This window comes from Gracilinanus agilis, chromosome 5 (genome assembly GCF_016433145.1).
Source record: "Gracilinanus agilis isolate LMUSP501 chromosome 5, AgileGrace, whole genome shotgun sequence".
Classification (NCBI taxonomy): domain Eukaryota; kingdom Metazoa; phylum Chordata; class Mammalia; order Didelphimorphia; family Didelphidae; genus Gracilinanus; species Gracilinanus agilis.
In genome coordinates, this window is record NC_058134.1 from 197,919,143 (window position 1) to 197,946,916 (window position 27,774).

A 27,774-nucleotide genomic window follows, 5' to 3' on the forward strand; every position below is an offset into this window, starting at 1 on the left:
ATTGGAACAAATTGTTTCTATATGCCCTTTCTGCCAGGGGAAGTCTTCATATGCCTAGAAAGAAGAATGTTAATGGAGGAAATGATAGTTATTCTCAAATATTTGAATATCTGTCATGAGGAAAAGCAATTAATCCAACACGGTTGGCAGTTTGGTGGTATAGTAGATAGAATGCAGGCCATGGAGTGAGGAAGACCTGAACTCAAATCATACTTCAGACCCTTTCTAGCTGTGTGATCCTGGGCAAGTCGTTGAACCTCTCTTTGTCTCATTTTTTTTATCTGTAAAAGTGAGGATAATAATAACATCTATCTCTCAAGGTTGTCAGGAGGATAAAATGAGATATTTAAAAAGCACTTTGCAAGCCTTACAGAAGTAGCTCTTTTTATTGTTCTGAAGTTAGAGGCAGATTTCAGTTCAATAGAAGGAAGAACTTCCTAACAAGTAAAATTGTCTCCAAATGGAAGGAACTGCCCTATGAGATGGTAAATTTCTCATCTCTGGAAAGGTTTGAGCAAAGAGAGGATGGGCACCTATCAATGATATTGAAGAGGGGATCCATCAAGAAGTGGGTTGAACTCAATGACCCTTCTAGCACTAAGATTCTGTGACCTGTTACTTCTTCAGCCATGTCACTATTGACAAGTCATAGATCACAAAATGTCTGATTCCTAATCCAGTTCTATTTCTATTCAATTGTAATGTAGAAATGACAGCCAGGGGTGAGGACTGTGAAGATTATATTTGCCTGAAGTCTGACTGATCTTATTAAAGGGGTTCTAAACAAGCAAATGTAAGAAATCCCTCCCCGCCACTAGACCTTCCCCAGAAAAGATATAATAACCCTCTCCTTTTCTATCCTCCCCCTCTGCCCCCGGCTGTGTATTTATATAAATGGAAATATACTTTATATTTTGTATCATTGTGCCCATAACTTTTGCCACCTTGTATAAAATCTGACATTATGTTACTCACCCAGGGTATACTGTACACTGATGCTCTCCTCCCACTCTGTACGGTGGCCTTTGTTTCCTTGTGACCCATTGTAAAAATAAAATAAAATAAAACCCCTCAAACATCCCCCCAAAACAGAGAAAAACCCAGATTAAATAAAATTTACAGTAAACATACCCAGCAAACATCTGTATGTGCAATTAAATACTGTGTCTGTTACTGTGGCATGAACCTCAAACAAACAATATATGTGTTCCAGGGGGCCAGGGTGGAGGGAAGAGGGGGAGGCACAGGTTTGAACTTATGGGATAGGAGAGACAAGACAGGAGGAAGTGTAGGGAGGGGGAAAATCAATTTATTTTTTTTCTTCTTAATTCTCTCCATATAAATATATTCATAAAGACTAAAAAGAGGAGAGGCGAAGGGGTGGCAGGAAAAGGAAAGAAATGGGGGAGTGTGACTCCTCCATGCCACCCCCCAAAAATGAAAGAAATGCATTAGGAGGTCAGGATCGGGGAAATACATGTTCAAAAAAAAGAAGGGATTGGCCCGGAGACCCAGAAGAGAGGAGCAACTCAGAGAAAGGAAAAAGGAAAAAGAGTTTGGGCACGCTGGAGCTAGCTCAAATCAACTTGCTAGAGTTGATAGTTAAATTTTCAGTGTGAACATTTATGCCTTTGTAGGCAAATGCTACAATCAGACTTGATTTATTTGCTTTATTGATTGTCTAACCATAAGAAAGTGATAGAGAAAATGTTATTAATACAGACTTAATTAAAGTCAAGGAGTGCCATGAGTATATTCTTTTTTTTTTTAAGAGCAGTTTGTTAAGCATTTATCAGCATACTCAGTAATATCCAAACAAGAAGACCACAAACTGTATTTATGGGTTCAGATGCTATATTACAAAGAAAGCTCAAAAGAGAGTAAATCAGAGGATCTGGGTTCAAATATTTGTTCTGCCAATTAATAGCAAATCACTTACATTCTCTGTGCCTCAATTTCTTTAGTTATAAAGCAGAGAAAATACTTTCATTGTCCACTGCTCGTCAATCGATCAATCAATATTTATTAAGCACTTAATAGGTGCCAGGCACTGAACACACAAAAAGAGGCAAAAAACAATCCTTGCCCTCAAGAAGTTAATGGGGAAAACAACATGCAAACAAATAGAGGCAAAGCAAATTATATACAGAATAAATAGGAACTAATTAACAGAAGGAAGGCACTGGAATTAAAGGGTGAGGAAAAGCTTTCCATAAGGAAGTGGATTTTAAAGGAATCCAGGGAGGTCAATAGTTAAAGCAGAAGAAAGGAGAGTATTCCAAGCATGGGGTACAGCTAGAGAAAATGCCCAGAGCTGAGAGATCATGGAATAGCAAGGTCATTGTCACTGGATTTTGATTATGGTGAGGAAAATATTGTATAAACTTTAAAGCACTATATGAGCTATTATTTCCATACACTAGTATATTCATTAAGCATGGTAACAGATAAAATGAATTAGAGTTTATAGCTTGGGGAGAAGAAGGAACTAAATATATAATAAATGTTGACTATGTGCCAGGTTTATGCTAAGTACTTGTTTGTTATAACAACCTGGGAGATAGGTACTATTATTTCCCGTATTTTATAGTTGGAACTGAGGCAGACAGAAGTTAAGCAACACGCCCAGGCATACAGCTAGTGAGTGTCTGAGGCTGTATTTGAACTCAGTTCTTCCTGACTCCAGGCCAAACATTCTTCTTGGTTCATATATATTATGAGGTTATAGGTATTCAAAGGATTATTCTGAAAGAGTATTAGATTTATTTTGCTTGATGGTGGAAGGCAGAACCAGTAGGTGGATGCTTGAGGGAGGCATACTTTAGTTTAACATCAAAAACATTTTTTTTGAAGAATTAGATCTGTCTAAAAGTAGAACAGCATGCTTCAGGGAATGAGAAGGTTGACGTCATTGTGTCAGAGATACCTCTCATGTATGGATTCTAAAGTTTCTTCCGATTCTATCATTGCATAATTCTTTACTTCACATTGACTGAATCATATTTTTCCTTTAGTTTTCATATCAGTTAAGAGGCAGAAATATTTTATAGTTTGGCAAGAAAATGCTCTAGAAAGCAACACCAACATGAAGACCCCAACAAGTTAAGGTGTAGGTTTGGATCCATGACCAACACATTGGGGTCCAAACCCTAAGAAGCTAATGTATTTATGCTTTCATCAAATCCTTTGAACTTTATTTCCTTTCCGAAGTGAAGGCTTTTTTTTTTTTTTTTGCATCTCTCATTATATACTCCCTCCTCACCCCTTTTCCCACTTCCCACTGATATTGTATGAGTTTATTGGATGAGGCCCAAGTAATCTTTCTGTTTTATGGTTCTGACCTTTTATGAGCAAACACATGAAGTGGACTTTGGTTTGTCTTCTATTCTGAGGTTCCTGTTCATGGTTTGCTAGTATATGTGTTTTCTGAGTCCTGGGAATGAGTGTTGGGCAGTGCCTAGAAAGTGGGTGGAGTAAAGCAGCCTGACAGAACCAGCTGGAGATCATCCTTTTAGATTTTCATTTTCCTTTATAATCCCAAGACCAAGACTAGTGAGTGTAGAAGAAATGGGCTTGAGGTGAGGGGGTCATGAAGCGATTAGTTCTAGGTTTGGCTCTATGGCCTCTCCTCCTTTATTTCCAGGGATGGGGATGGATTTTACCTAATAACCAAGCCTGTCGGGGCCGCCATTATGGGATTAGTGTATTGATGATGAATAACTCAGCCTTCCCAGAACCACTGAAAAATCTGCAAATAGCTATGGATTGGGGCCTGAACATGGTGAAAGAAAATCTGCGTGATGAAGGTAAATATATGGTGAAAGGACCTGCTCTATTTTTTCCATATTAGCTCTTTGCTCTGAGGTGTAAATAACTCCCAAGATTCAGGTCTGACGTTCTACTCCTTTTCCTACTCTAATTTTTCTAAGTCTTTGATGACCCTTTTGTATCAACTCAGCAGACCAGTAGGAGGAAAATTAATTTACATAATTGACCACGTAGAGTCTCTATATAAAAGACTTATCTATGAAATGCTCCAGAAAATAGCTTGACTTTATAGGTATTTTCCTTATTTTTCCTTTGAAAAATGGTCTCTTTCGATATATATTTTTTTCTTTCCTCTTTTAAACCCTTACCTTCCATCTTGGAACCAATATGTGTAACCAATATGTTCCAAGGCAGAAGAGTGGCAAGAAAGAACTAGGCAAAGGGGCTTAAGTGACTTGCCCAGGGCCACACAGCTAGGCAGTGTCTGTGGTCACATTTGAACCTAGTACTTCTCATCTTTGGGTATGGCTTTCAATCCACTAAGACCCATAGCTGCCCCTACCTTTTGTTTTCATATCATCTACATTTTTTCTTGTAACCCTTTCCTACCCACCCCAGTAGAACTATTCCATATAACAAAGATTTTTCTTAAAGGTAAAGGGGAAAAAGGGAAAAATGGGAAAAAAAATCTTTATAAGTCTTCTCTGCATTTGCGTAGATATTTTGTTCTTTTAGAGAAAAAAATTCAGTGACTTGATTTTAAAGTTAAAATACACATGGTTATATGTTGAATTCAGTAGACCAATCGCAGGTACAAAGTTACTAAATTTTGGTTTCATTTGGGACTTCCTTAGAAATTTGCTAGTAAAATATATTGTAATTTTTATGCTCGAGCTGAGCATGTGATATAAAGAAACTTTAATTTTCTTATATTGTTACCTTTATAGTATTGAATCCATTTACTTTCTTCCTAATGTTTTAAGATGTCTGTACATTCTAAATTATTGTGTAATTATTAGATATCAGCTCAGATGTGCCCAGAAATGGAATTTAATTCACATTTGTTAAATACCCATGATGTCCCAGGCCCAGTATGAGGAGCTGGAGCTTTAAGGGCAAAGACAGAATAATTCTTGTTCTCAAAAGGCTTGCATTCTATTGAGACAACAATATATACTTGGAAAATTAAGGTGGAGTTGCATCATATTCACGAATTAACTTAAGACAATTCAAGCACAGGGTATTTGGCAAATGAAATGAATAAAAATAGAGGGAAAAAAAATCTAAATAGTACCCACCATTCCATTCAGTGAACAGACATGAATAAGAGACGGAGAGGAGGAGAAATCTGAAGATGCCTTCAGCTCTCCTTTTGCTCACTGCGTGGCCTCCCCACACTCAGGACCTTTGTTGCCCCCTCCCCTTTCAGGATATAACGAGGGGAAGGAGGAAACGCTCATTGAGAGACAACAAAGGAGGGAGCCCCCAAGCCCACTTCAGAATTTTAGCCCTAAACCCAGTCCTTGCTGGCAGTCTTCATTACAAAGTAACACACTGCTAGAGCTTGGGGGTGGGCGGGGACCCGGAGTGCTCGGCGAGGCAGCGGTAGCGGCGGCTGCTCTTCGGCTGGCGGATGGATGCAGGCCAGGTCCAGACGGCCAGGGCGCTGAGGCGGGAGGCTTGAGCCTCGGCTTGTGTGTGTAGGCGTGCTCCCTGCCCTTTCCCCCTTCCCCCCGTTCCCCTTTACCTCCCCGCCCGAGTCGGGAGGCAGCCTCGCGGCTCCCTCCTCCCCCCACCTTACCCACCCTCTCTCCTCCCCCGGCCCCGGGGCAGCACCGACGGTGAACATCCTCATCATTGAGGAGACGCTCGCGCTCAAGTTCGAGAACGCGACCACCGGATAAAGCCAGAGGCAGTAGAAGTAACATTTGCAGACTTTGATGGAGTCCTTTATCATATTTCAAATCCCAGTTGAGACGAAACAAAAGTGATGGTCAGTATTTCTTTGAAATTTTACAAGGAACTACAAGCGCATGGGGCCGATGAGTTGTGGAAGAGGGGATATGGAAGTTTCTTGGGAAATCCAGAATCAGGATACAATGTCTCTTTGCTATGTGACCTTGAGAACTTGCCGGCCTCAAAGGACTCCATCGGGCATCGGGCTGGAATGTCGAAAAGAACCTGTTTTGCCTCAGTCTTTGAGAAATACTTCAAATTCCAGGAAGAGGGAAAAGAGGGAGAGAACAGGGCAGTACTCCAATACAGAGATGATGAGACAATGTATGTTGAGTCTAAGAAAGATCGGGGCACCGTTGTCTTCTGCACAGTATTTAAGGATGAGGACGATGTGGTGATTGGAAAGGTGTTCATGCTGGAATTCAAAGAAGGACGCAGGGCCAGCCATACAGCTCCGCAAGTCCTCTTCAGCCACAGGGAACCTCCCTTAGAGCTGAAAGATGCCGCTGTGGGTGATAATATTGGCTATATTACTTTTGTGCTCATCCCCCGCCATACCAATGCTAACCAGAGACAACACCATTAACTTGCTTCACATATTCCAGGCTTACTCGCACTCTCACATCAAATGTTCCAAGGCCTATACTGACACAGGAATGAGGGCAAAAACGTCCTCAAGGTGCGGAATCGAGCGCTCCCAGATGCAGAAAAAAAAAGGAAATGAAAGCAATCACGGGGAAGACATTCTCATCCCGTTAAACTCAAGGGAACACGAGTAACAGGCTGATAACAGCAGGCTGGAGCACTTGCTACCTGATAATCGTAGCTTTTAATGTTGCACCTCTCCAGATTCTAAAGAAATTCTCCCATGTTGGTTCTATTTTGTACACGTTTGGAAAACAATCTGCAGAATCGTGCTGTGCTTGCAAGGACTTCAGAGTTCCCAAGAATTAAAAAAAAAAAAAAACAACAAAAAAAGGAATTCCACTTTGATCAATTTAATTACTTTTCTTTATCCCTCCCTCACCACCACTCTCCTCTCACCCTCTTTCCAAGCTGTTTCGCTTTGCAATGCTACTGGTAATGAGTTGCAGGAAATACAATATTAACTTGTTTTTCTCCTCTAAGTATTTTAGTTTAAAATTCCTGTATCTAAAAACATCGTTGGGGTCATTAATAAAGAAAAATCTTTCTATCTTAAACCGCCCCACCCCACCCCTCAAAAGACAAAATAACACACTGGCTTCCTGATATCTTTTGCCCACACTGTTCAAAAATGAACTAGTCTGTCCACCTTAGAGACCTACTACAAAGATCAGACAATTTTGACTTTCTTAGATTTTCAGTTTATATGCAGACTTTAGAACCTACACTTTGCTTGAGATGCAACACCACTGTGAATCTAAAACATATACACCAAGGTGAGGAAGGAGAGAACTCTATGCGGAAAACACAGGCTGTACAAAGGCACAAAGGCAATGGACTTGCAAAGAAAGAATGACATAAATGGAGATCTGTTCTTACAAAAACATCATTTTTCTTAAGGGATATTTATGATGAAAAAGCTATGATCTTGAGAGATGAAGTAACTTATCCAAGGCCATGCAGCTAGTAAATGAACTGTCTCTTTGTCTTCTCTGTCTCTCTCTGTCTCTCCCCACTCTCCCAACTTTTGTACCCTCTTCTCCACTACATTATATGTAGTCATTGAATTAGTCTCATGAGTTGCTCTCCACCTTCATATTCTTGGTTTCATGTTTATCTCCTGCCAGTCATCTGCTAAGGTGCAGTAACAAGAAAACCTCTCTCTGATAAGGATGGTTTTCTGATCTTTTGTCATAGCCACTGGCTGACACAGCTTATAAAATCATGTTCTGATTCCAGGTTTAGGATTCTTTTTACTATAACATTATTAATTATTAAGTGCAACCTCAGATGTGCCCAAGAAATGCAATTTAATTACCATTTATTAAGTACCTATGCTGTGCTAGGCACACATACAAGGAAGTCAGTAAAGAAAAACTCATAGAAGGTAAGAATTGTAAGAGACTTTAGAGATCATTGAGTTTAACTCCCCTCAATTTACACATTAAGAAACTTAGGTCTGATAAAATCTAACCAGGGTGGAGTACAGAAGGACTGTCCCCTCTCTTCCAGATGCTATATCTCCAGAGAGATATAGATATAATATATTACATATTATATATAAAAGGGATATAGATATCTTTGTTTTAAAACTTTTTTGGTCACCATATTAAAATGTTGACTTGTACTAAGTTTTCAATACAATAAAATCTCCATGTTCTTTTCTACAGTAACTGTTTTCTAGTCTCAATTCTCCCAAAGTATCCTTATGATGTTGATTTTTTTTTAAATGGTTCCAAGGCAGAAGAGTGGTAAGGGCTAGGCAATGTGGGTCATACAGCTGGGAAGTGTCTAAGGCCAGATTTGAACCTAGGACCTCCCATCTCTAGGCCTGGCTCTCAATCCACTGAGCTACCCAGCTGCCCCCTGATGTTGATTTTTGAACCCAAGAAGACAAGGGTTGTCCTGAGCCCAGATTCCTAATCTTTATAGTCGAAATCCATTTTGCCCCAGAATTATTGAACAAGTGGTAAATCTTAGGACAATTATCAGCATAGGACCGAGGATCTCCTCAGTCACATGTGGGTCTCCTAGAAAAATTATCCCAGGTTCAAGTTACATCATTGTTTGGTATCTACTTAAAAACAAAGCTTACTGCTCCCCCCCCCCCCTTCAGTGTTTTCACTTTAACTATCCCAATCAAGGGACATATTAGCACAAAGCAAATACTTTTGATAAGATAGCTAAGAAAATGGCAAATTTTCCTCCATAAATCTGAGGCATGCTCTTCCACAAACAGATGCACTATTAGTGGAAAGATTGGATACACACGTATTTCCAAGGTACATGTCTAGAATAGCACACATGTAGGGGTCACATGTAGCCAGGACACCCATGTGGAGGGGCAGCTCTACTCCAGCACTGCAGAGCAGCAGATATCTTTTGGTAATGTCATCATACTAGTCCCTGCTGAAATTATCTCTAAGCATTATGCCACATTTCTTTGCTTCATTGGTGGGTATTGTGTCTTTGCTGGTCTCTGTCTATCTCTTGGTCTCTGTCTCTTTCTCTCTCCTTTGTTTTTTTTTCTCCCTCTGTCTGTCTCTTTCTCCTCTGTTCTTCACTACAGATATTACATACATACAATATTAGTACAGTATTAGTCTTATAGAGTACTTGTTCCTCATTATCATATTCTTGGCTTCGTATCAATCCCTTGCCAGCTGTTTCAGCTCCAATTTACTAAGATGCAGTGATTAGAAAGCCTCTTTTTGCTAAAGGTAACATCTAGATCAGTGACAGTGAACCTTTTAGAGACTGAGTACCCAAACTGCAACCCTCACACCACATGTGAGCCCCATACCTTATCCCAGACAGGGGAGGGAGGAAGCACCCCCACTGGACTGCTGGGCAGAGGGGCAGATGATGAGAGAAATGTCACGGCATGCATGGAGAAGATGAGGAGAGCAAACCCCTCTGGCACATGTGCCAAAGGTTCGTCAACATGGATCTAGATATTTTGTCACAAGCAGGGGCTATGTCAAAGCTAACAAAATTCAGGAGATATATCTATATTCTAAATTTTCTTTCTTTTCTTTTCTTTTCTTTTTCTTTTCTTTTTTTTTTACATCTGTTCCTGGGTCTGAATCCTAGTCATTTGATCCATGCAGCTATCTGATTTACTTGATGTTAAATGAATTTGAGGCATAATAAAAGCTTAGGTAAGGAGGCAAAATAATTATTTTCTACCCTTCTAATGGTCTTCCTAACAACAAAACTCCCTAGCTTTAGTACTATATTTTGGCCAGCAAAAAACCTTGCTGTCTCTTAAAATAAGTGCAAGTAAGATATAACATTAGTTTTCTGGGTTTTTTTTTCCTCTTCATTTCTGGATGACAGGCATTAATGTGGACATTGACTACCACTACTCCACAACTCCAATCTACACGATAAATGACTGCACTAGTAGCACCTGTGAGGGCTTGAATGTTCTTAAGTCTATCAGAGTAAGTATGGAAACCTCACTGTATTTTGATAGAAATGACTTGTTATCTTTCAGAAAAAGGTAAAATTTCATAGTATTGGGTAGGTATGTTTGGTGCGCACTTTTCTAACTTACATCTTTATTAATGTATCTTACTGATTATAGGGTAGGACAAAGGTCCACAATAGATTTAACCTCAGTTTCTTTCAAATATGAATAGAGTCCTTTTGCTATGTCTAGCTATGTTTAGTTCGAGATCTAAGGGAGAATGCCAGCTGTTCAATACCTCTACTTTGTTTTAGATGTAGAATAAAATGATTTTATAATCTCTGTTTAAACAATTGTTAAGTTTTCTCTTTAAACATTGGTTTAAGATGATTTGCTTTGGATAAGTTACCAACCCTTTAGGAGAGTTTCTGGTATAATGTAAACTGGGATTTTTGAAACTCCAACCTTGAATCTGGGCTAACTCTAAAAGTTTTTGGTTGCTACATGAACCATTGTATTAAGTAAACACAATGTTCTTCACTGAAACCATATTTCGAAGCTTCCTCTTAATATGGCAGTGAGAGGGTTCTCAAAGGCTAGGCTGACTCAATATTAGCTTTGGCAAATCCAACCACACTTCCAAGACTTTGTTTACTGCCATGGAAGGAACAGCCCAACTACAAGAAAGAGCTCATCCCTAGAAGGTTGGCCACTAGATAATTTTTGGATATAGCAACTCATGGGGACTATCTACTGAGGCAACAACAACAACAAAAAGGTTGCAGGGCCAGCCGGGTGGCTCAGTGGATTGAGAGCCAGGCCTAGAGACAGGAGGTCCTAGGTTCAAATCTGGCCTCAGACACTTCCCAGCTGTATGACCCTGTGCAAGTCACTTAAACTCCATTGCCTAGCCCTTACCACTCTTCTGCCTTGGAGCCAATATACAGCATTGACTCCAAGATGGAAGGGTTTATTTAAAAAAAATTGCAATATCCATTGGCAGAGATAGGGAATTCCATAGTTAACAATTGGATTCCTGTTGTGTTCCAGTCACATATAGGGTGGTAGTATAAATCAATTCCTCAATGAAGAAGTATTTATAAAGCACTTACTATGTGCCAGCTACTGTGGCTTCAAGGACAAAAGTGATATGGTTCTTTCCCTCAAATTATAGACTCATCTTATATTCCGTTGGGGAAAATAACCTGTGCACATAGCAATATATACAAAATATGTATAAAGTCAATACAAGGCGAGTGCAGAAGTTCTAACAAATGGGAATAAGGAAAGGCTTTATGTAGGAGGTAGAACTTAAGATGAGCTGTGAAGGAGGTGAGGAATCCTAAAGTGAAGGTGAAGAAGGAATTCATTTTAGGTATGAGAGATAGTGTATACAAAGGAATAGAACTGGGAGAAAGAATATTGAAAATTTACTTCCTTCTTTTTAGAAGAGAATGCCAAAGGGTTTACTCAGTTAGGGTAGAGATTTACTATTAGACTAGAATACCTATTATTTTGCTTCTGATCTTGTGGGAGAAAGAAGTAAGAAAAGATAGTAAAAATGCCAAACAAAATGAAAAATCTCTTTGGTTGGTCCTAACATCACACAAGGTTAATAGGCCACGTGTGGTTATTATAGAAGCAAGATTTGGTAGCATGGTATAGTTGTAATAGTGCTAGACTTGGAATCAGAGGAGCTAGGTTAAAATTTTAGCTCTGCCACTTTCCTGGGTGAGCAGAAAAAGTGACAACTTCTCTGGGTCTCTGTTTCCTCATATGTAAATAAGGAGTTTGAACTATATTATCTCTAAAGCCTCTTCTAACTCTCAGTCCTAGGAGCAACCTAGTCATTGTTTAGTTCAAGGTGTTCCAAAGTCTCAGAGACTATGGATGATCTCTGGGGAGGCAACTAAGGCCATGAATGGTTTGGACTTAAAGTGAGTTATGAAGAAATGTTCCATTAAAAATGAAACGGCTTTGAAATTTCAACTCATACCCAGAAATTCTTATAACAGCACTTTTGACGTTAGCAAAGTTTTAGAAACAAAGTTAATGTCCATTGATTAGAGTAAGGCTAACTATATTATAGTATATGAATGTAATGTGATATTAGTGCTTTGTAAGGAACAATGAATATGATGAATACAGAGAAACATGGAGTAACTTAAATGAACTAATGCAGAGTAAAGTAAATAGGAAAAGAAGGCAATATATCCAGTGACCTCAATAATGTTAGCAGGAAGAATATTAAAATGAAAACAAATTCTATGGAATCAGAATGATTAGAGAAGAGATGATTTTTTAAAATTTTAAACCCTTAACTTCTGTGTATTGACTTATAGGTGGAAGAGTTGGTAAGGGTAGGCAATGGGGGTCAAGTGACTTGCCCAAGGTCACACAGCTGGGAAGTGTCTGAGGCTGGCTTTGAACCTAGGACCTCCCGTCTCTAGGCCTGGCTCTCAATCCACTGAGCCACCCAGCTGCCCCGAGATGATTTTTTTTTAAAGAGAAATATATTTTATTTAATATTGAAGAACAAAATTAAGGTTAGTGACAATCATTAATAATTAAAAAGAGTGAACCAAATAGTACCTGGAATTTTTCCTTAAGTCTAGGTCAAAATATGTATTGGCTTTTTTTTTTTTTAAACCCTTACCTTTCGTCTTGGAATCAAACTGTTTATTGGTTCCAAGGCAAAATGGTAGGAAGGACTAGGCAAATGGGGTTAAGTGATTTATCCAGTCACACAGTTTGGAAGTATCTGAGGCCAGATTTGAACCCAGGATCTCCCATCTTCAGTCTATCCACTGAATTACCTACCTGCCCCTTGTATTGGCTTTTAAAATAGCATTTAAAATTTCCTTGTATGCACAGCTATACTGAGATAATTACTTTTTCTTTAAAAGGATAACTGAAGGAGGATGCTAATCCATCTCAGTCATAGTTATGAAATGAGAAGTTATTTGGGCCATGAAGCTGTAATAGAAGAACCACTGCTCACTTGACAGGAATTCCCTTAATTTCAGGTCAATTACTTAAGAAGAAGCAAAAAGCTTTTAAATGGTAGATTTCCCCCTTATCTTCCATCTTAAAATCAATACTATATACTGGTTCTAAGGCAGAAAAGTGATAAGGATTAGGTAATGGAGGTTTAGTGACTTGCCCAAAGTCACACAGCTAGGATGTGTCTGAGGCTAGATTTGAACCCCTGGCTTTTTGTCTCTAGGCTTGGTTCTCAATCCACTGAGCAATCCTAGCTGCCCCTTAAATGGTAGATTTGAAATCTAACCTAATAAATGATAGTATTGTTATTTGGAGAGGTTGGAATGGAAAAGGTTGGAATCAGCATCACTACTGTCACTTGGTTCTTTTATGTGGATTTTTGGTGAAAGGAATCATACCCCTTGGTCTTTCTAAAATCCAGTGTCCTAATTATTGCTATAATTAGGGCCAAACTCATTAAGACTATTTTGGCCCTTCATCATATTTTGTACATTTCAACACTTCTTTGAAGCTCTTTGTTGACTTTATCTTATCTCCTCCTCTTTCCTCACATTTTTTCTCCCAGATCCCCTTGATATTGCATTTATAGAAAATGGGTCAGCCAATAACTTTCCCATCGTACTGTGCAGTTCCAGTCTGATACATCAACACAAATTGGTCAATTCACTCCAAGTGGATCTGCAATTATAGTTTTTATTCTCACCACACCCATGGTTTCTTTTCTGTTTGACTTCCTAATGTCTTGGCTGGTTTCCCAGGCTAAGATCCCTACTATAGTTCTCATTTCTCTAGTTTATCCTCATGGCTACTTGATGCCAATCTGTCCTATGACCCTTTATTTCCCATTGATGTATTCTTTTTTTTTTTTGGATATTTTACAAAGCTTAAAAAATATGGAACTCTTCATGAATATGTTATTTCTTCTTTGAATTGTTCTAATTTTAGTATATGTGCTCCTGAAGTAAACACCTATAGATTTGTTCATATTTTTACAGGAAAACAACACTGTGGGATGTGCTCTTATGGGACCTTCCTGTACCTATTCCACCTATCAGATGTAGTAAGTAGTTTTGTTCCTCCCTCTATTCTTCCTTCCTTCCTTCCTTCCTTCCTTCCTTCCTTCCTTCCTTCCTTCCTTCCTTCCTTCTTTTCTTCCTTTCTTCCTCCCTCCAACCCTTTCTTCCTTCCTTCCTTCCTTCCTTCCTTCCTTCCTTCCTTCCTTCCTTCCTTCCTTCCTTCCTTCCTTCTTTCTTTCCTTCCTCTTTCCTTCCTTCCTGCCTCCCTCTCCTCTCCCTCCCTCCCTTCCTTTCTTCCTTCCCCTTAGGACATTTATTACATCTTTACCCCTTTACCTCAGAACTTGCCTTTCTATAGCTGAACTTCTCTTTCCTTCAGAACTAGAACCCAGTTCTGAAAGAGTCTCTGACTTTGACTTTATTTGATTTTCTAGGAAAACTGTTCCCCCAACACCCCAGAATATAACTCCCCAGAAACAAGTTCAGGGACAATTTGGACCCCTCATATCTCAGAACACAATCTCTGTCCTTCCCAGGAGTGGGATGCAATCTGGTCCCAAATATCTCTCAGATATCCCTCCCACCCTCCTTTAACCCTTAGTATCAGTTCTAAGACAAAAGAGCAACAGGGGCTAGGCAATCAGTGTTAAGTGACTTGCCTAGCATCACACAGCCAGGAAGTGTCTTGGGGCCAAATTTGAAACCAGGACCTTCTGCCTCCAGGCCTGGCTCTCTAGCCACTGAGACCCCTAGCTACCTCTCTTTCTCTCCACATTCCCAGCATCCTCTCAATTGACTACTTCAAGAAAGAAAGGAATGTTTGAAGAACTTCAGAGTGGAGATGAAAGGAAGATTGTAAGTGGGGCAGAACTAGAAAGGGAGGATTCTGGGAACTAAGAGAAAAGCTACAAAGATTTGCCCATCACAAGATTTGTCAATGGAATGGTACTTTTCTTATATTACAGGAACAATAGTGGTGGTTTGCTGGTTTCAGCAGCATGAGGTTTGATCCACTTCCCAATTCCTATTTAGATAAGCTAGAACATGATAAGGTAAAATTGAAAATGTAACCAACCTATATAGGAAGAACATTTTTAAAAGTTAAAATCCTTGCCTAAATAGCCTAATTTAATCTTTCAACATTACTTCCCAAAATTTTTATTGAATTTGTATTTAAATTTCATAAAATTGACATTAATACTGTTTATCATTCTTCTTGTTCTTTGCCTCCTCACACACACTTTAGCCTTGACACAATTTTGGAGTACCCTATGATTTCGGCAGGAAGTTTTGGATTATCATGTGACCAAAAAGAAACCTTAACTAGATTGATGTTTCCAGCTAGGAAGTTGATGTACTTCTTAGTTGATTTCTGGAAGACTCATGATTTGACATTCAAAACCGTTTCATGGAAAACAGCCTACGTTTTTAAGAGCAATAACAATTCAGAGGAATGTTTCTGGTAAGAAGTATTATGAACATTATAGCTAGCTTCTGAGAAAAAGTCTATGGATTTGAACCAGACTTCTAGGCTCACTACTTTCTTTTCTTTTTATTCTTTACTTGATAAACAACCCCCCAAAATTAACATTTCTACATACATTAAAGAGCAATAAGTCTCTATCACATAAGACTTGCTTTTCTCCCAAGCATCTATTCAGTGTCATATGATAAAATAACCAGCTGATTATTTTATAGAACTAGAAAAAATAGTATAATTCATCCAGAAGAGCAAAAGATCAAGAACCTCAAGCAAAACAAATTTCTGTATTAATCATATCCAAAAATAAATATCTCTCAATTTTAATCAATATTTATTAAATACCTACTATGTGCCAGGCATTGTGCTAAGCCCAGGGCAATCAAAAAGAGACAAAACAAACAAACAATTCCTGCCCTCAAGGAGTTTATAATCTAAAAGGAGAGATAACAGGCAAACAAATATATACAAAGCAAATACAATACAGGATAAATAGGAAATAATTTAATAAAAGGAAAGTATTTAGAGGGGTTGGAAAAGACTTTAAGTAAAAGTTTTTATTTTAGTTGATATGTAAAGGATGCCAGGGAGGTCACTAGTCAGAGCAGAGGAGAGAAAATTTTCAAGCATGGGAGACAGCCAGAGAAAATAACTAGAGTCAAGAAATGGATAGCCTTGTTTGTGGAATAGCCAAGAAGATAGTGTCGCTGGATCTAAGAGTATGTACAGAAGAACAAGGTATAAGAAGATTGCAAAGGTAAGAGGGGGCTTGGTTATGAAGAACTTTGAATGCCATTTTGTATTTGATCCCAGAGGTCAAGGGGAGCTACTGCAATTTATTGAGTGGGGGGAATGACATGATTAGACCTGACCTTTAGGAAAATCACTTTATGGGCTAATTGGAGCATGAATTGGAGAATGCGGGATGGATTAGGCAAGGCAGACCCACCAGTAGGCTATTGCAATAGTCCAGAGATGAGGTGATGAGGGCTTGTACTAAAGTGGTGGCAGTTTTGGAGGAAAGAAGCAGACTGATTTTAGGGATGATATAAAGGGGAAATCAAAAGGCTTTCACAATTGAGATTAGAATAGCAAATGATGGTGATTGAATGAATCACACTGACTTCCTCTTGTGACTCAATTTTGGATCTGACTCAGTTCTCTTCTATACAATTATGTCCAAAAAATAGTCCAATTTCTGGCTTTTGAGAAAATTTTATTTAGTTGTGAGAATTGGAAGATAACCTCTTTGCATTGTTTGAACCTAGTCCTGGGTATGAACGGGAAGGTGACATCTTTCTGTTGTTTAGAGACCTTTAACTAATGACCTAGGATTTGCTGACTGGAAATCTAGTCAGATCCAAAGATTGATGCAAGGGGTTTTCTCGCAATTATACATCTCAAACAACCTATATGTCTTATCTGAAAACTAGACCTGTACTGGTCAGTTATTGTTTCCATGTTCCTTTGACTGAACACAGACACTTGAAGGTAGGGGGGCATTTCTTTTTATGATTTCAGGGAATTGTACATGTTCCCTCTTCCCCTTGCATTTTGGAAAGTTTTTCCTCTAATTAGAAGTTAGATTATCTAATTTTGTACTGGTTATTTTGTTTTAATTAATTGGTCTTATTTGGTTAATTGTTTTTAAAGCATAAAAGTCTATCTCCCCCTGTATTAGGGATCTAGCACCAAGCTGAGGAAGTCTGATCTTGCTTTGTTAGGCTATTAGCATGCGTTGCTTAATAAACTGATATGTTTGGGAGCTTAAACTTTTGTTTCCTCAGTCATTTAATCTTTTACCTGCCACACAACAGATTCCATATGGGTGGAGGGATAGTGAAGAATCCAAGATGATTCCTACGTTGTAAACTTGAAGGACTAAGAGAATGGCATTATTCTCTATAATAATAGGAAAAGGTTGGAAGTGGAAAAGGTTTAGGAGGAAAGATAATGAGTCTTGTTTTTGGTTATATTGAATTTAATATGTATATTGGACATCCATTTGAGATGTCTGAAAGGCAAGGGGAGATGTGAGATTGGAGGTCAACAGAGAGATTGGGCCAGGATAGAGTTGAGAATCATCAGTAGAGAGACGGTAATTAAATACATGGTAGCTAATGAGATCAATGAATAAAGTAGTATAGAGGGAGATGAGAAGAAGAGGACCCAAGAAAGAAACCCCAGAGGACACCTACAGTTTGAGGGTGTGATCTAGAAGAGGATCCATCAAAAGAGTCACAGAAGGAGAAATTAGATGGGTAGGAAGAAAACCAGGGAAGAGCAGCATCCTGAAAACCTAGAAAGAAGGAGGAGAGGTTGAGTTTATCACTTCTGCCAGGAGTGAGGTAATATGTTTTATCACAAGTCCTCTGCAATTATAGTTGGTCACTCTGTTGAATTCTTTAGTCTTTCAAAATTGATTGTTTTTACAATGTTGTTGCTATATACATTGTTTTCCTGGTTCTAGTCATTTTGCTTTGCTATCAATTCATAGTAGTCTTTACAGATTTTTCTGAAACTTTCATTGCTGTCTTTTTTTTTTAAGTGCACTAATGTTCTATCATATTCATATGTCGTTCTTCTGTTGATGGTAAACCCTTCAGTTTCCATTTCTTTTTGCTATTTTGAAAAAAGCCAATTTAAATATTTTTATGCATATGGATCCTTTTCCTCTTTTAAACATTTTTTTGGTAGCACTGAGCCAAAGAGTATGCATAATCCAGTGATTTGGGAAGCATAGTTTCCAACGTCTTTCCAGAATGGCTGTACCAATTTATTACTTCTCCAACAGTGTAGTCAATAATGTACTTATTTTCCCAAAGCCCCTGCAGCATTTGTCATTTTCTGTTTTTGTCAACTTTGCCAATTTTATGATTTTTAGATGAAACTTCAGAGTTATTTTAGTATGTGTTTTGCTAATTATTAGTATTTTGCAGCATTTTTATATAGCTTTAAATAGTTCATGTTCCTTCTGAAAACTGTTTTTTCATATCTTTTGACCATTCATCAATTAGGGCTCTTATTCTTTTTTTATTTTATTTTAAATTTTTATTTAGAATATTTTCCATCGTTACATGATTCATGATCCTTCTTTCTCCCCCTGCTCTCTCCCCTCCCTCCTGACAAGCAGTTCTACTGGGTTATACATGTATCATTGTTCAAAACCTATTTCTTTGTTATTCATATTTGCAGTAGAGCAATCCTTTAACAACAAAACCCTAATCACATCCCTATCACATTACATGATCGATCATATATTTTTCTAATGTATTTCTGGTTCCACAGTTCTTTCTCTAGATGTGGAGAGCTTTCTTTCTCCTAAATTCCTCTGGATTGGCCTGGGTCATTGCATTGCTGCTAGAAGAAAAGTCTATTACATTTGATTGTGCCATAATATATCAGTCTCTGTGTGCAATGTTCTTCTGGTTCTGCTCCTTTCACTTTGCATCAATTCCTGGAGGTCATTCCAGTTCACATGGAATTCCTCCATTTCTTTATTCCTTTTGACACAATAATATTCCATCACCAACACATACCACAGTTTATTCAGCTATTCCTCAACTGATGGACACCCTCTCATTTTCCAATTTTTTTTCCATCACAAAGTGTGGCTATTAATATTTTTGTACAAGTCTTTTTCCTTATTATCTCTTTGGGGTACAAGCCCAGAAGCGGTATGACTGGGTCAGAGGGTAGGCATTTATTTAAAGTCCTTTGGGCATAATTCCAAATTGCCCTCCAGAATGGTTGGACCAATTCACAACTCCACCAGCAGGGTTTCAGTGTCCTAGTTTTGCCACATCCCCTCCAACATTTATCACTTTCCTTTGTTGTCATATTGGCCAATCTATTAGTGTGAGGTGGTATCTCAGAGTTGTTTTAATCTGTATTTCCTTAATCAGGAGGGATTTAGAACACATTTTAATGTGCTTATTGATAGTTTTGATTTCATCATGTGAAAACTGTCTATTCATGTCCCTTGACCATTTGTTGACTGGGGAATAGCTTGATTTTTTTGTAAATTTGACTTAGTTCCTTATATATTTGGGAAATTAAAACTTTGTCAGAGAGTTTTATTATAAAAATGTTCTCCCAGTTTGTTTCTTTCCTTCTAATTTTGGGTGTGTTGGTTTTGTTTGTACAAAACTTTTTAAATTTGATATCATCAAAGTCATTCATTTTACATTTTGCAATGTTCTCTATCTCTTACTTGGTCTTCAATTCCTTCCTTTCCACAGATCTGACAGGTATACTAATCTATGTTCATCTAATTTATTTATGATTTTGCTGTTTGTATTTAAGTCATTTACCCATTTTGAATTTATCTTGGCATAGGGTGTAAGATGTTGATCTAAACCTAATTTTCCCCATACTGTTTTCCAATTATCTCAGCAATTTTTGTCAAATAGTGAGTTCTTGTCCCAAAAGCTGGGACACTAGCTTATTGAGGTCATTTACCCCTAGTATGTTCCATTGATTCACCCTTCTCTCTTTTAACCAATACCATGTTATTTTGGTGATCACTGCTTTACAGTTTAAGTACAGTTTAAGATCTGGTACTGCTAGGCTCCCATCCTTCACATTTTTTTTTCATTATTTCCCTTGATGTTTTTGATCTTTTGTTCTTCTAGATGAACTCTGTTATGTTTTTTTTCTAATTCTATAAAAATGTCTTTTGGTAATTTGATAATAAGGCACTGAATAAGTAGATTAATTTGAGTAGGATTGTCTTTTTTATTATATTAGCTCATGCTACCCAGGAGTAATTAATGTTTCTCCAATTGTTTAGATCTAGTTTTAATTGTGTGAAAAATGTTTTGTAGTTGTGTTCATATAATTCCTGTGTATGTCTTGACAGATAGATTCCTAAATATTTTATATTGTCTAGCATGATTTTAATTTCTAATTCCTGCTGCTGAATTTTGTTGGAAACATATAGAAGTGCTGATGATTTATGTGGGTTTATTTTGTACCCTGAAACTTTACTAAAGTTGTTAATTATTTCCACTAGCTTTTTAGTTCATTTTCTGGGTTTCTTTAAGTAGACCATCATACCATTTGCAAAGAGTGATAGTTTAGTCTCCTCATTACCTACTTTAATCCCTTCAATTTCTTTTTCTTCTCTAATTGCTACTACTAACATTTCTAGTACAATATTGAATAATAGAGGTGATAGTGGGCATCCTTGCTTCACTCCTGATTGTATTGGAAAGGCTTTTAACTTATCCCCATAGCAGATGATATTTGCTGATGGTTTTAGATATGTACTGTTTATTATTTTGAGGAATGGTCCTTCTATTCCTATGCTTTCTAGCATTTTCAATAGGAATGGGTGTTGTATGACTCTTATTCTTTAGAAATTTAAGTTAGTTCTATAAGTTTTTTAGAAATGAGACCTTTACCAGAGAAACTTGTTACAAAGATTTTTTTTATCTGTTTCTGTACTAATTTTAGCTGCATTGGTTTCCTTTTTGGAAACCTTTTTTTTTCCTTACCACTCTTCTGCCTTAGAATCAATACCCAGTATTGATTCTAAGATGGAAGGTAAGAGTTTAAAAAAAAAAGGAAAGACCCCAATATAAATATATCCCTAATACATATAAAATGCTGACTCTTGATTTTAGATTGAGACTACTTATCATTTTAAGGAAAATTTTGTTTATTCCTATGCTTTCTAGTTGCTTTAAAAAAAAAGAATGAATGTTGTATATTGGCAATAATTCTTTCTGTATCCATTGATATGTTTCTATATTTGTTTGCCCTAATACATGATTTATTTTCTCAAAGGTGCCTTGCACAGCTGAAAAATATATTTTTTCCTTTCTATTCCTATCATCTGCTTCTGAACTTGCTCTTTGTTCAGTACATAGCCTAGAGTTCATGACTGCTCCTTACCTGAAATGCCACCTGTAAGTGAAAGTCCCTTCCTCTGTACACTCTCATTCTGTGGCTTAGAACTATATAATAAATGATCAAGCTGCCAGTTGATACCTGTTCCCTTATCTTACACAAGGTCGTCATCTTTCAATATGGATCTGGGACTCTTTTCATAGTACACAATCTGTCTTCCTTCAGTTTTTGTGTACAAGTTTTGTGCAGTTTTTGTGTACAGTTTTGTGCAGCTTACTATTGGTCAGACCTCAGCCCCAGTATCCACAGACTTCTCTGTCTGTCTCTTTATGCTGTCTTGAGCTAGAAAGATGACTCACTATGATTTTTTTCCCTTTTGAATTTGCCAGTATATTACCTGATCTGCTCTTTTTCTTAGATTTTTGTAGAGAAAGTATAGGGGAAGGCTTGATGTCTTTCGCTACTCTGCCATCTTGCCTCTGTCCCTCTACCAATTCATTTTAAATTCTCTTGTTTTGTATTTGGCTGATCATAACTATTGCTTCTCATGTCTCTGGAATCCATTTCTTTAGTTCTCAATTATAGGAAATAAGACTCTGTAGTTCAAAGCAAGTACTTTTTTACATGATCTCCTTAGCTTAGTTATTCCAGAGGATTCTCCTGAGCCACAATTTAACCAAAGCCTAGAAAAGTGTCTTTTGTTTTCTAACCTTCAGAGTAAACAGATCTTTTCTCCCATCCCTATTATTTGCCTGCATTAGTAGAGGTAGTCTGGTGATATATTGAGCTGGGAAGCAGACAATCAAGTCTTTTAGTTAACCTTATTTATTCTATGGGCTTAGTTACTCCTCTCTTTTGCCTTCTTCTCTCCAGTAATCCTCTTGACCCCCTCCCCTCTGGGATTGGCTTTCCTTTCAAATGCAGTGGGGGAAAAATAGTCAGGATGATCTGCCTTAGGACTACCAGCCCAGCTGATGTTAGCAGGCACCACTGTTAACTCAGTTGCTTAGAAGAATACTGGTTCAATGGATTTGTGTGTGGATTTGAAAAAAAAATATACATACATAGATGTGTGTGTGTATGTATGTATAAGTGTGTATATTTATTGGCAACTATGTAGTGCTATCTATAGAGTATAGAGACTGGAGTCAGGAAAACCCAAATTCAAATTTGGCCCCAGACATTAGCTGTGTGATCCTGTGCAAGACATTTAACTCTGTTTGCCTCAGTTTCCTCATCTGTAAAATAAGTTGGAAAAGGAAATGGCAAACAACTTCAATATCTTTACCAAGAAAACCCCCAAAAGGGGTCAGAAAGTCAGACATGACTGAAAATGACTAAACAAAAAAAAGTGTGTATGTATGAATACACATATGCATATTCTTTCTCTGCTCATGAAAATTACAAAATTAAATTAGTAACTTTCTTTCCTATAATTTTGAGCTCTCAGCTAGAAATCATACTGCCAATACCATGATTTCAAATATTTCTCTCTTCCCAAGAAATTCCCTAATCACTTCATTTCATTTGAAATATGTTATCAATTTAGGGTTTTTAGTTAGCCTCTTTTATCATAATTGTCTAAATATTTAAACACAGAGACACAAACAAATGGGAGTGTAACTGCCAAAACAAACCCAGGAACTAGTTGAGCATAATTATAAAACACTTTTTATACAAATAAAGTCAGATTTAAATAATTAGAGAAATATTAATTGTCCATGGGTAGGTAGAGCCATATAATTAAAATGATAATCCTATCTAAACTAATCTACTTATTCAATGCCAACCCAATTAAATTACCAAAATATTACTTTATTGAGCTAGAAAAAAATTCATTTGGTAGAACAAGTGAGAAAAACAAAAAAAGAAAAAAGGTCAAGAATATCAAAGGAATTAATGAAAAAAAATGGGAAGAAAGGAGGTACCAGATTTTAAACTATATTATATATAGTAATTCACCAAAACTATCTGGTATTGGCTAAGAAAAGACCAATGGAAGAGAACAAATATACAACAAACATTAGTAAAAAATTATAATAACCTTGTGTTTGACAAAAGTAGAGGTCCAGACTTTTGGGATAGGAATTCACTATTTGGTAAAAATTGTTGAGAAAACTAGAAAGCAGTCTGGCAGAAACTAAGCTCGGACCAATATTTTACACCATTTATCAAGTTAAGATCAAAATGGATACATGACCCAGACATAAAGGGAGATATCATAAATAAAAGAATAGGGAACATATTACCAATCAGATTTATGGGGAGGAAAGAACTCATGAATAAACAAGAGATGGAAAGAATTATGAGATATAAATGGATAATTTTGATTACCTTAAACTTAAAAGGTTTTGTATAAATAGAACTAATTATTATTAGTAGTAGGAAAGCAGAATATTAGGAAAGCATTTTATAGACAGTTTCTTGGATAGAGGGCTCATATCTAAAATACATAAAGAACTTCACCAAATTTATAAGAATATGAATCATTCCCCAACAGATAAATGCTCAAAAGAAGTGAACAGACTGTTTTTGGATTAAAAAAATCAAAACTGTATATAATTGTTTCAAAATATGTTCTAAATCATCATTGACTAGAGAAATGTACATCAAAACAACTCTGAGATACTATTTCCTCCTTTCAGATTGGCTAAGATGATAAAAGGGGAAAATGACAAATGTTATAGAGGATGTGGAAAAATGGGGACACTAATATATTGTTGTTTTTTTTTAAATCCATACCTTTCATCTTAGAGTCAATACTGTGTATTGGTTTTAAGGTGAAGAGCAGTAAGGACTAGCCAACGGGAGTTAAATGACTTGCCCAGGATCATACAGTTAGGAAGTACCTGAGGTCAGATTTGAGACACTAATACATGGTTTATTCATTCATTCATTCATTCATTTATTAATTTATTCATTCATTTATTTGATTTAGAATATTTTTCCATGGTTACATGATTCCTCCCTCCCCTCTCCCATAGCCAATGAGCAATTCCACTGGGTTTTATATGTATCATTGATCAAAACCTATTTCCATATTATTTATATTTACAATAGAGTGATCATTTAGAGTCTACATCCCCAATCAAATCCCCTTCAAACCATGTGATAAAGCAATTGTTTTTCTTCTGTGTTTCTGCTCCCACAGTTCTTTCTCTGGATGTGGATAGCTTTCTTTCTCAAAAATCCCTCAGAATTGTCCTGGATCATTGCTTTGCTGCCAGTAGAGAAGTCCATTACATTCAACTGTGCTGCAGTGTATCAGTCTCTGTATAAGGGTCTCCTAGTTCTGCTCCTTTCACTCTGCATCAATTCCTGGAGGTCATTCCAATTTACATGGAATTTGTCCAGTTCATTATTCCTTTTAGCACAATAGTATTCCATCACCAACAGATACCACAATTTGTTCAGCCATTCCCCAATTTTCTTCATTTTCCAAATTTTTGCCACCACAAAGAGCATGGCCATAAATATTTTTGTACACATATTTTTCCTTATTATGTCTCTGGGGTATAAACTCAGCAGTTGTATGGCTGGATCAAAGGGCAGGCATTCTTTTAAAGCCCTTTGGGCCTAATTCCAAATTGCCTTCCAGAATGGTTGGATCAATTGTGAACTGATTTTAGAGAGCAATCTGGATTCATTTCCAAAAGTTGTAAAACTATATATACCCTTTGACCCAGCAATATCTAGAAATAACACTATTAGGTTTATTTCCTAAGATTATCAGGGGAAAAGGAAAAGAACCTATTTTAAAAAATATTTATATCAGTTCTCTTTGTTGTGGCAAAGACCTGGAAGTCAAGGTAATGCCCATCAATTGGGAAATGACTAAACAAGTTGTGGCATATGATTGTAATGGAATGTTACTGTACCATAAGAAATGATGAGCAGGTCAGTTTAAAAAAAATCATGGCAAGACCTGTATGAAATTATGAAAAACAAAATGGGCAGAATGAAGAGAGCGTTATATAGAGAGCAACAGAAATATTGTTTGAAGAATAACTTATATAGATCCACTTCCAGAGAAAGAACTGATAAAAAGAAATGAACAAACATAATTTTATATAAACATATACCTTTTTGTCAAATGATATTTTCTCTCATGTGGGGACAGGAGGGAGGGAGATACCTGAGAATTTTAATGTAACAAATTAACTTTAAAAAAAGAATATGGGTAAGCTTCTTGCCCCTAGAAGAAGACTTTGAGTTTAGACCACTCAGAACAGAGGAAAGGAAAGAGGATAATGGAAATGGAAGGTACTTTTACCACTCTTTAGTTCTAACCAGTTTCAGCAGTGCTTTATCTCAAGTATGATTCCTTCTAAACACTTCAAATTCTAGAGACTTGGTACCTATTTCCCATGGCAGCTACTTCCATTTGCTCAGTTTGTAAAAATTCCCCTCTCCATATCCCAACCTAACTTTTCTTCTCACGGACCTTTCGGATGGGCGGAACTAGCTAATGAGTCACTTTGTCCCCATTTTTTGAGGCCCAAGGTCAGAGCAAAACTTTCCAGGGAAAGGGGCACAAAGGTCTCTGGGAGGTGTCTGCCATAAATTAGCAGCCATCCATCTCTATCATCCTGAACTCCTTGGCAACACCAATAATAGAAATAATTAAGATTGGGACAGAATGATCTTGTAGCCTTTCATCATTATGGTCATCCTCTTATGTAGTCAGTGGGGTTAGGCTCTGAGTCATTCAACCATCAAACAGTGAAGTTGTTTGTTTTCACACAATGAGAACAAAAAACTTCCTTTAATATGTCGATCAATAACCAATTGTAGATAGGGAAGAGTGGAAAGCCACATAGGTTTCCGAGTCACCAATATGAAAACTTTCAACTTCACTGTTTGGTGGTTGAATGACTATTAGGCGCAGAATTTCCCAATATTTGGCTAGCTACATTGCTTGAGTGTCTGTAGACAGGAAACTGAAATCATGTGTGATCTGGCAGTGGGTCTAATTGCTAATTTCTAAGTAGTGATGAACACAAACCATATATAAAAAATATTTTTAAACCCTTACGTTCCTGCCTTAGAATCAATACTAAGTATTGGTTACAAAGTAGAAAAGAGGTAAGAGCTAGGCAATGGAGGTTAAGTTACTTGCCAAGGATTACATAGCTATGAAGTAGCTAAAGTCAGATTTAAATTTAGGACCTCCCGTCTCCAGGTCCAGCCCTTTATCCACTGAGCCACCTAGCTGATCCCATAAAACCATATTTTGAGGTATCTGCAAAAGGTAACTTGATATGAAAATGTGGTTTCTATTGGTGACAAAGTCATGGATACTGCTAATATTACCATCGTTTGTTGTCTACATTCATAATGAAAAGAAATACTTAATTTCAGTTAGAAGCTGATAAAAATAAAGATGTATTCTTTTTATCTATTCACACATCGTTTGGAGGATCCATGGATCCCAGACTCTAGATAAATTTTGTTATTATTCCATTTCAATCTATAAAAATATCCTTTGGCAATTTAATTGAAAAGGTACTGAACCTACAAATTTATTTAGGTACTATTGTCATTTTTATTTGTTTGGCATGGCTCAACCAAAAATAACTCTAATTATTTAAGCCTTTATTTTTGTAAAGAATATGTTATACTTCCTAGTTGTGTGATCCCCAGCAAGTCACTTAACCCCCATTGCCTAACCATTACCGCTCTTCTGCCTTGGAACCAATATATAGTATTAATCCTAGTATGGAAGGTAAGATAGGGTATTTTTTTAAAGAGTACATTATAGTTATATTCCTATAATTCTTATGTGTATCTTGGTAGGTGGGCTTGTGGATTTTTTTCTATCATCTGAAATTTTTTTAGAATGGGTTTTATTTTTCTCTCTCCCTACACATCTACCAAAAAAAAAAAAAAAAAAAAAAAAAAGAAAAGAAAAGAAAAGAAAAGAAACAGGCAAAAATGAAACAAACCTTTTTAAAGCACTTACTATGTGCTAGGCATTGTGCTTAGTGCAGGGAGACAAATAGAATCCTGACCACAGTGAGTTTACATTCTACTAGGGGAAACCAACACATAAAAAGGGAGCAGAAAAGTGTGATAGAGAGGCTTGAATAAGTGACCTATGCTGCGTCATGCTTGCAAAGTTTTCAGTCAGAAATATAGCCAACAGGCAGCTAGCTTCATGAAATATTTGATTATAATTATTTGATCATATGTACAAATATGAAGAGAATAAATACAAATAGATGTAAAATGGTCAAATGTCAATACCTAAAATAAAGTTAAATAAAAAGCACATTCCAAACATGGGAGATGGCCATTGCAAAGGAACAGTGAAGATTGGGGAAAAAACCACAGGAATTTGCAATTAAAAAATAATTAGACAAGCCTAGAGACGGGAGGTTCAAATCCAACCTTAGACATTTCCTAGCTGTGTGACCCTGGGCAAGTCACTTGACTCCCATTGCCCACCCTTACCACTCTTCCACCAAGGAGCCAATACACAGAAGTTAAGGGTTAAAAAAAAAAAAAAGAAATAATTAGAAGCAGCTACATGACTCAATGGATAGAGAGCCAGGCCTGGAAACAGAGACAGGTCTTAGGTTCAAATCTAGCCTCAGATACTTAGTTGTGTGACCCTAGGCAAATCTCCAATTGCCTAGCCC

The 27,774-nt window shown here is 37.1% G+C and overlaps 1 protein-coding gene and 1 pseudogene across 1 annotated transcript in view; both read left to right on the top strand.

The window, feature by feature from the left end:
* Positions 1-3,589: 3,589 nt before the first annotated feature.
* The window catches only part of GUCY2C (guanylate cyclase 2C), a 92,931-nt gene continuing 68,746 nt past the window's right edge, over positions 3,590-27,774 (top strand). Inside the window, exons 1-4 of the mRNA XM_044678080.1 lie at positions 3,590-3,806; positions 9,709-9,815; positions 13,780-13,844; positions 15,047-15,262. Coding sequence (XP_044534015.1) covers positions 3,590-3,806; positions 9,709-9,815; positions 13,780-13,844; positions 15,047-15,262 — 605 coding nt within the window. The remainder of the gene's footprint in view (positions 3,807-9,708; positions 9,816-13,779; positions 13,845-15,046; positions 15,263-27,774) is intronic.
* Positions 4,156-6,483, top strand: LOC123249225 (annotated as a pseudogene).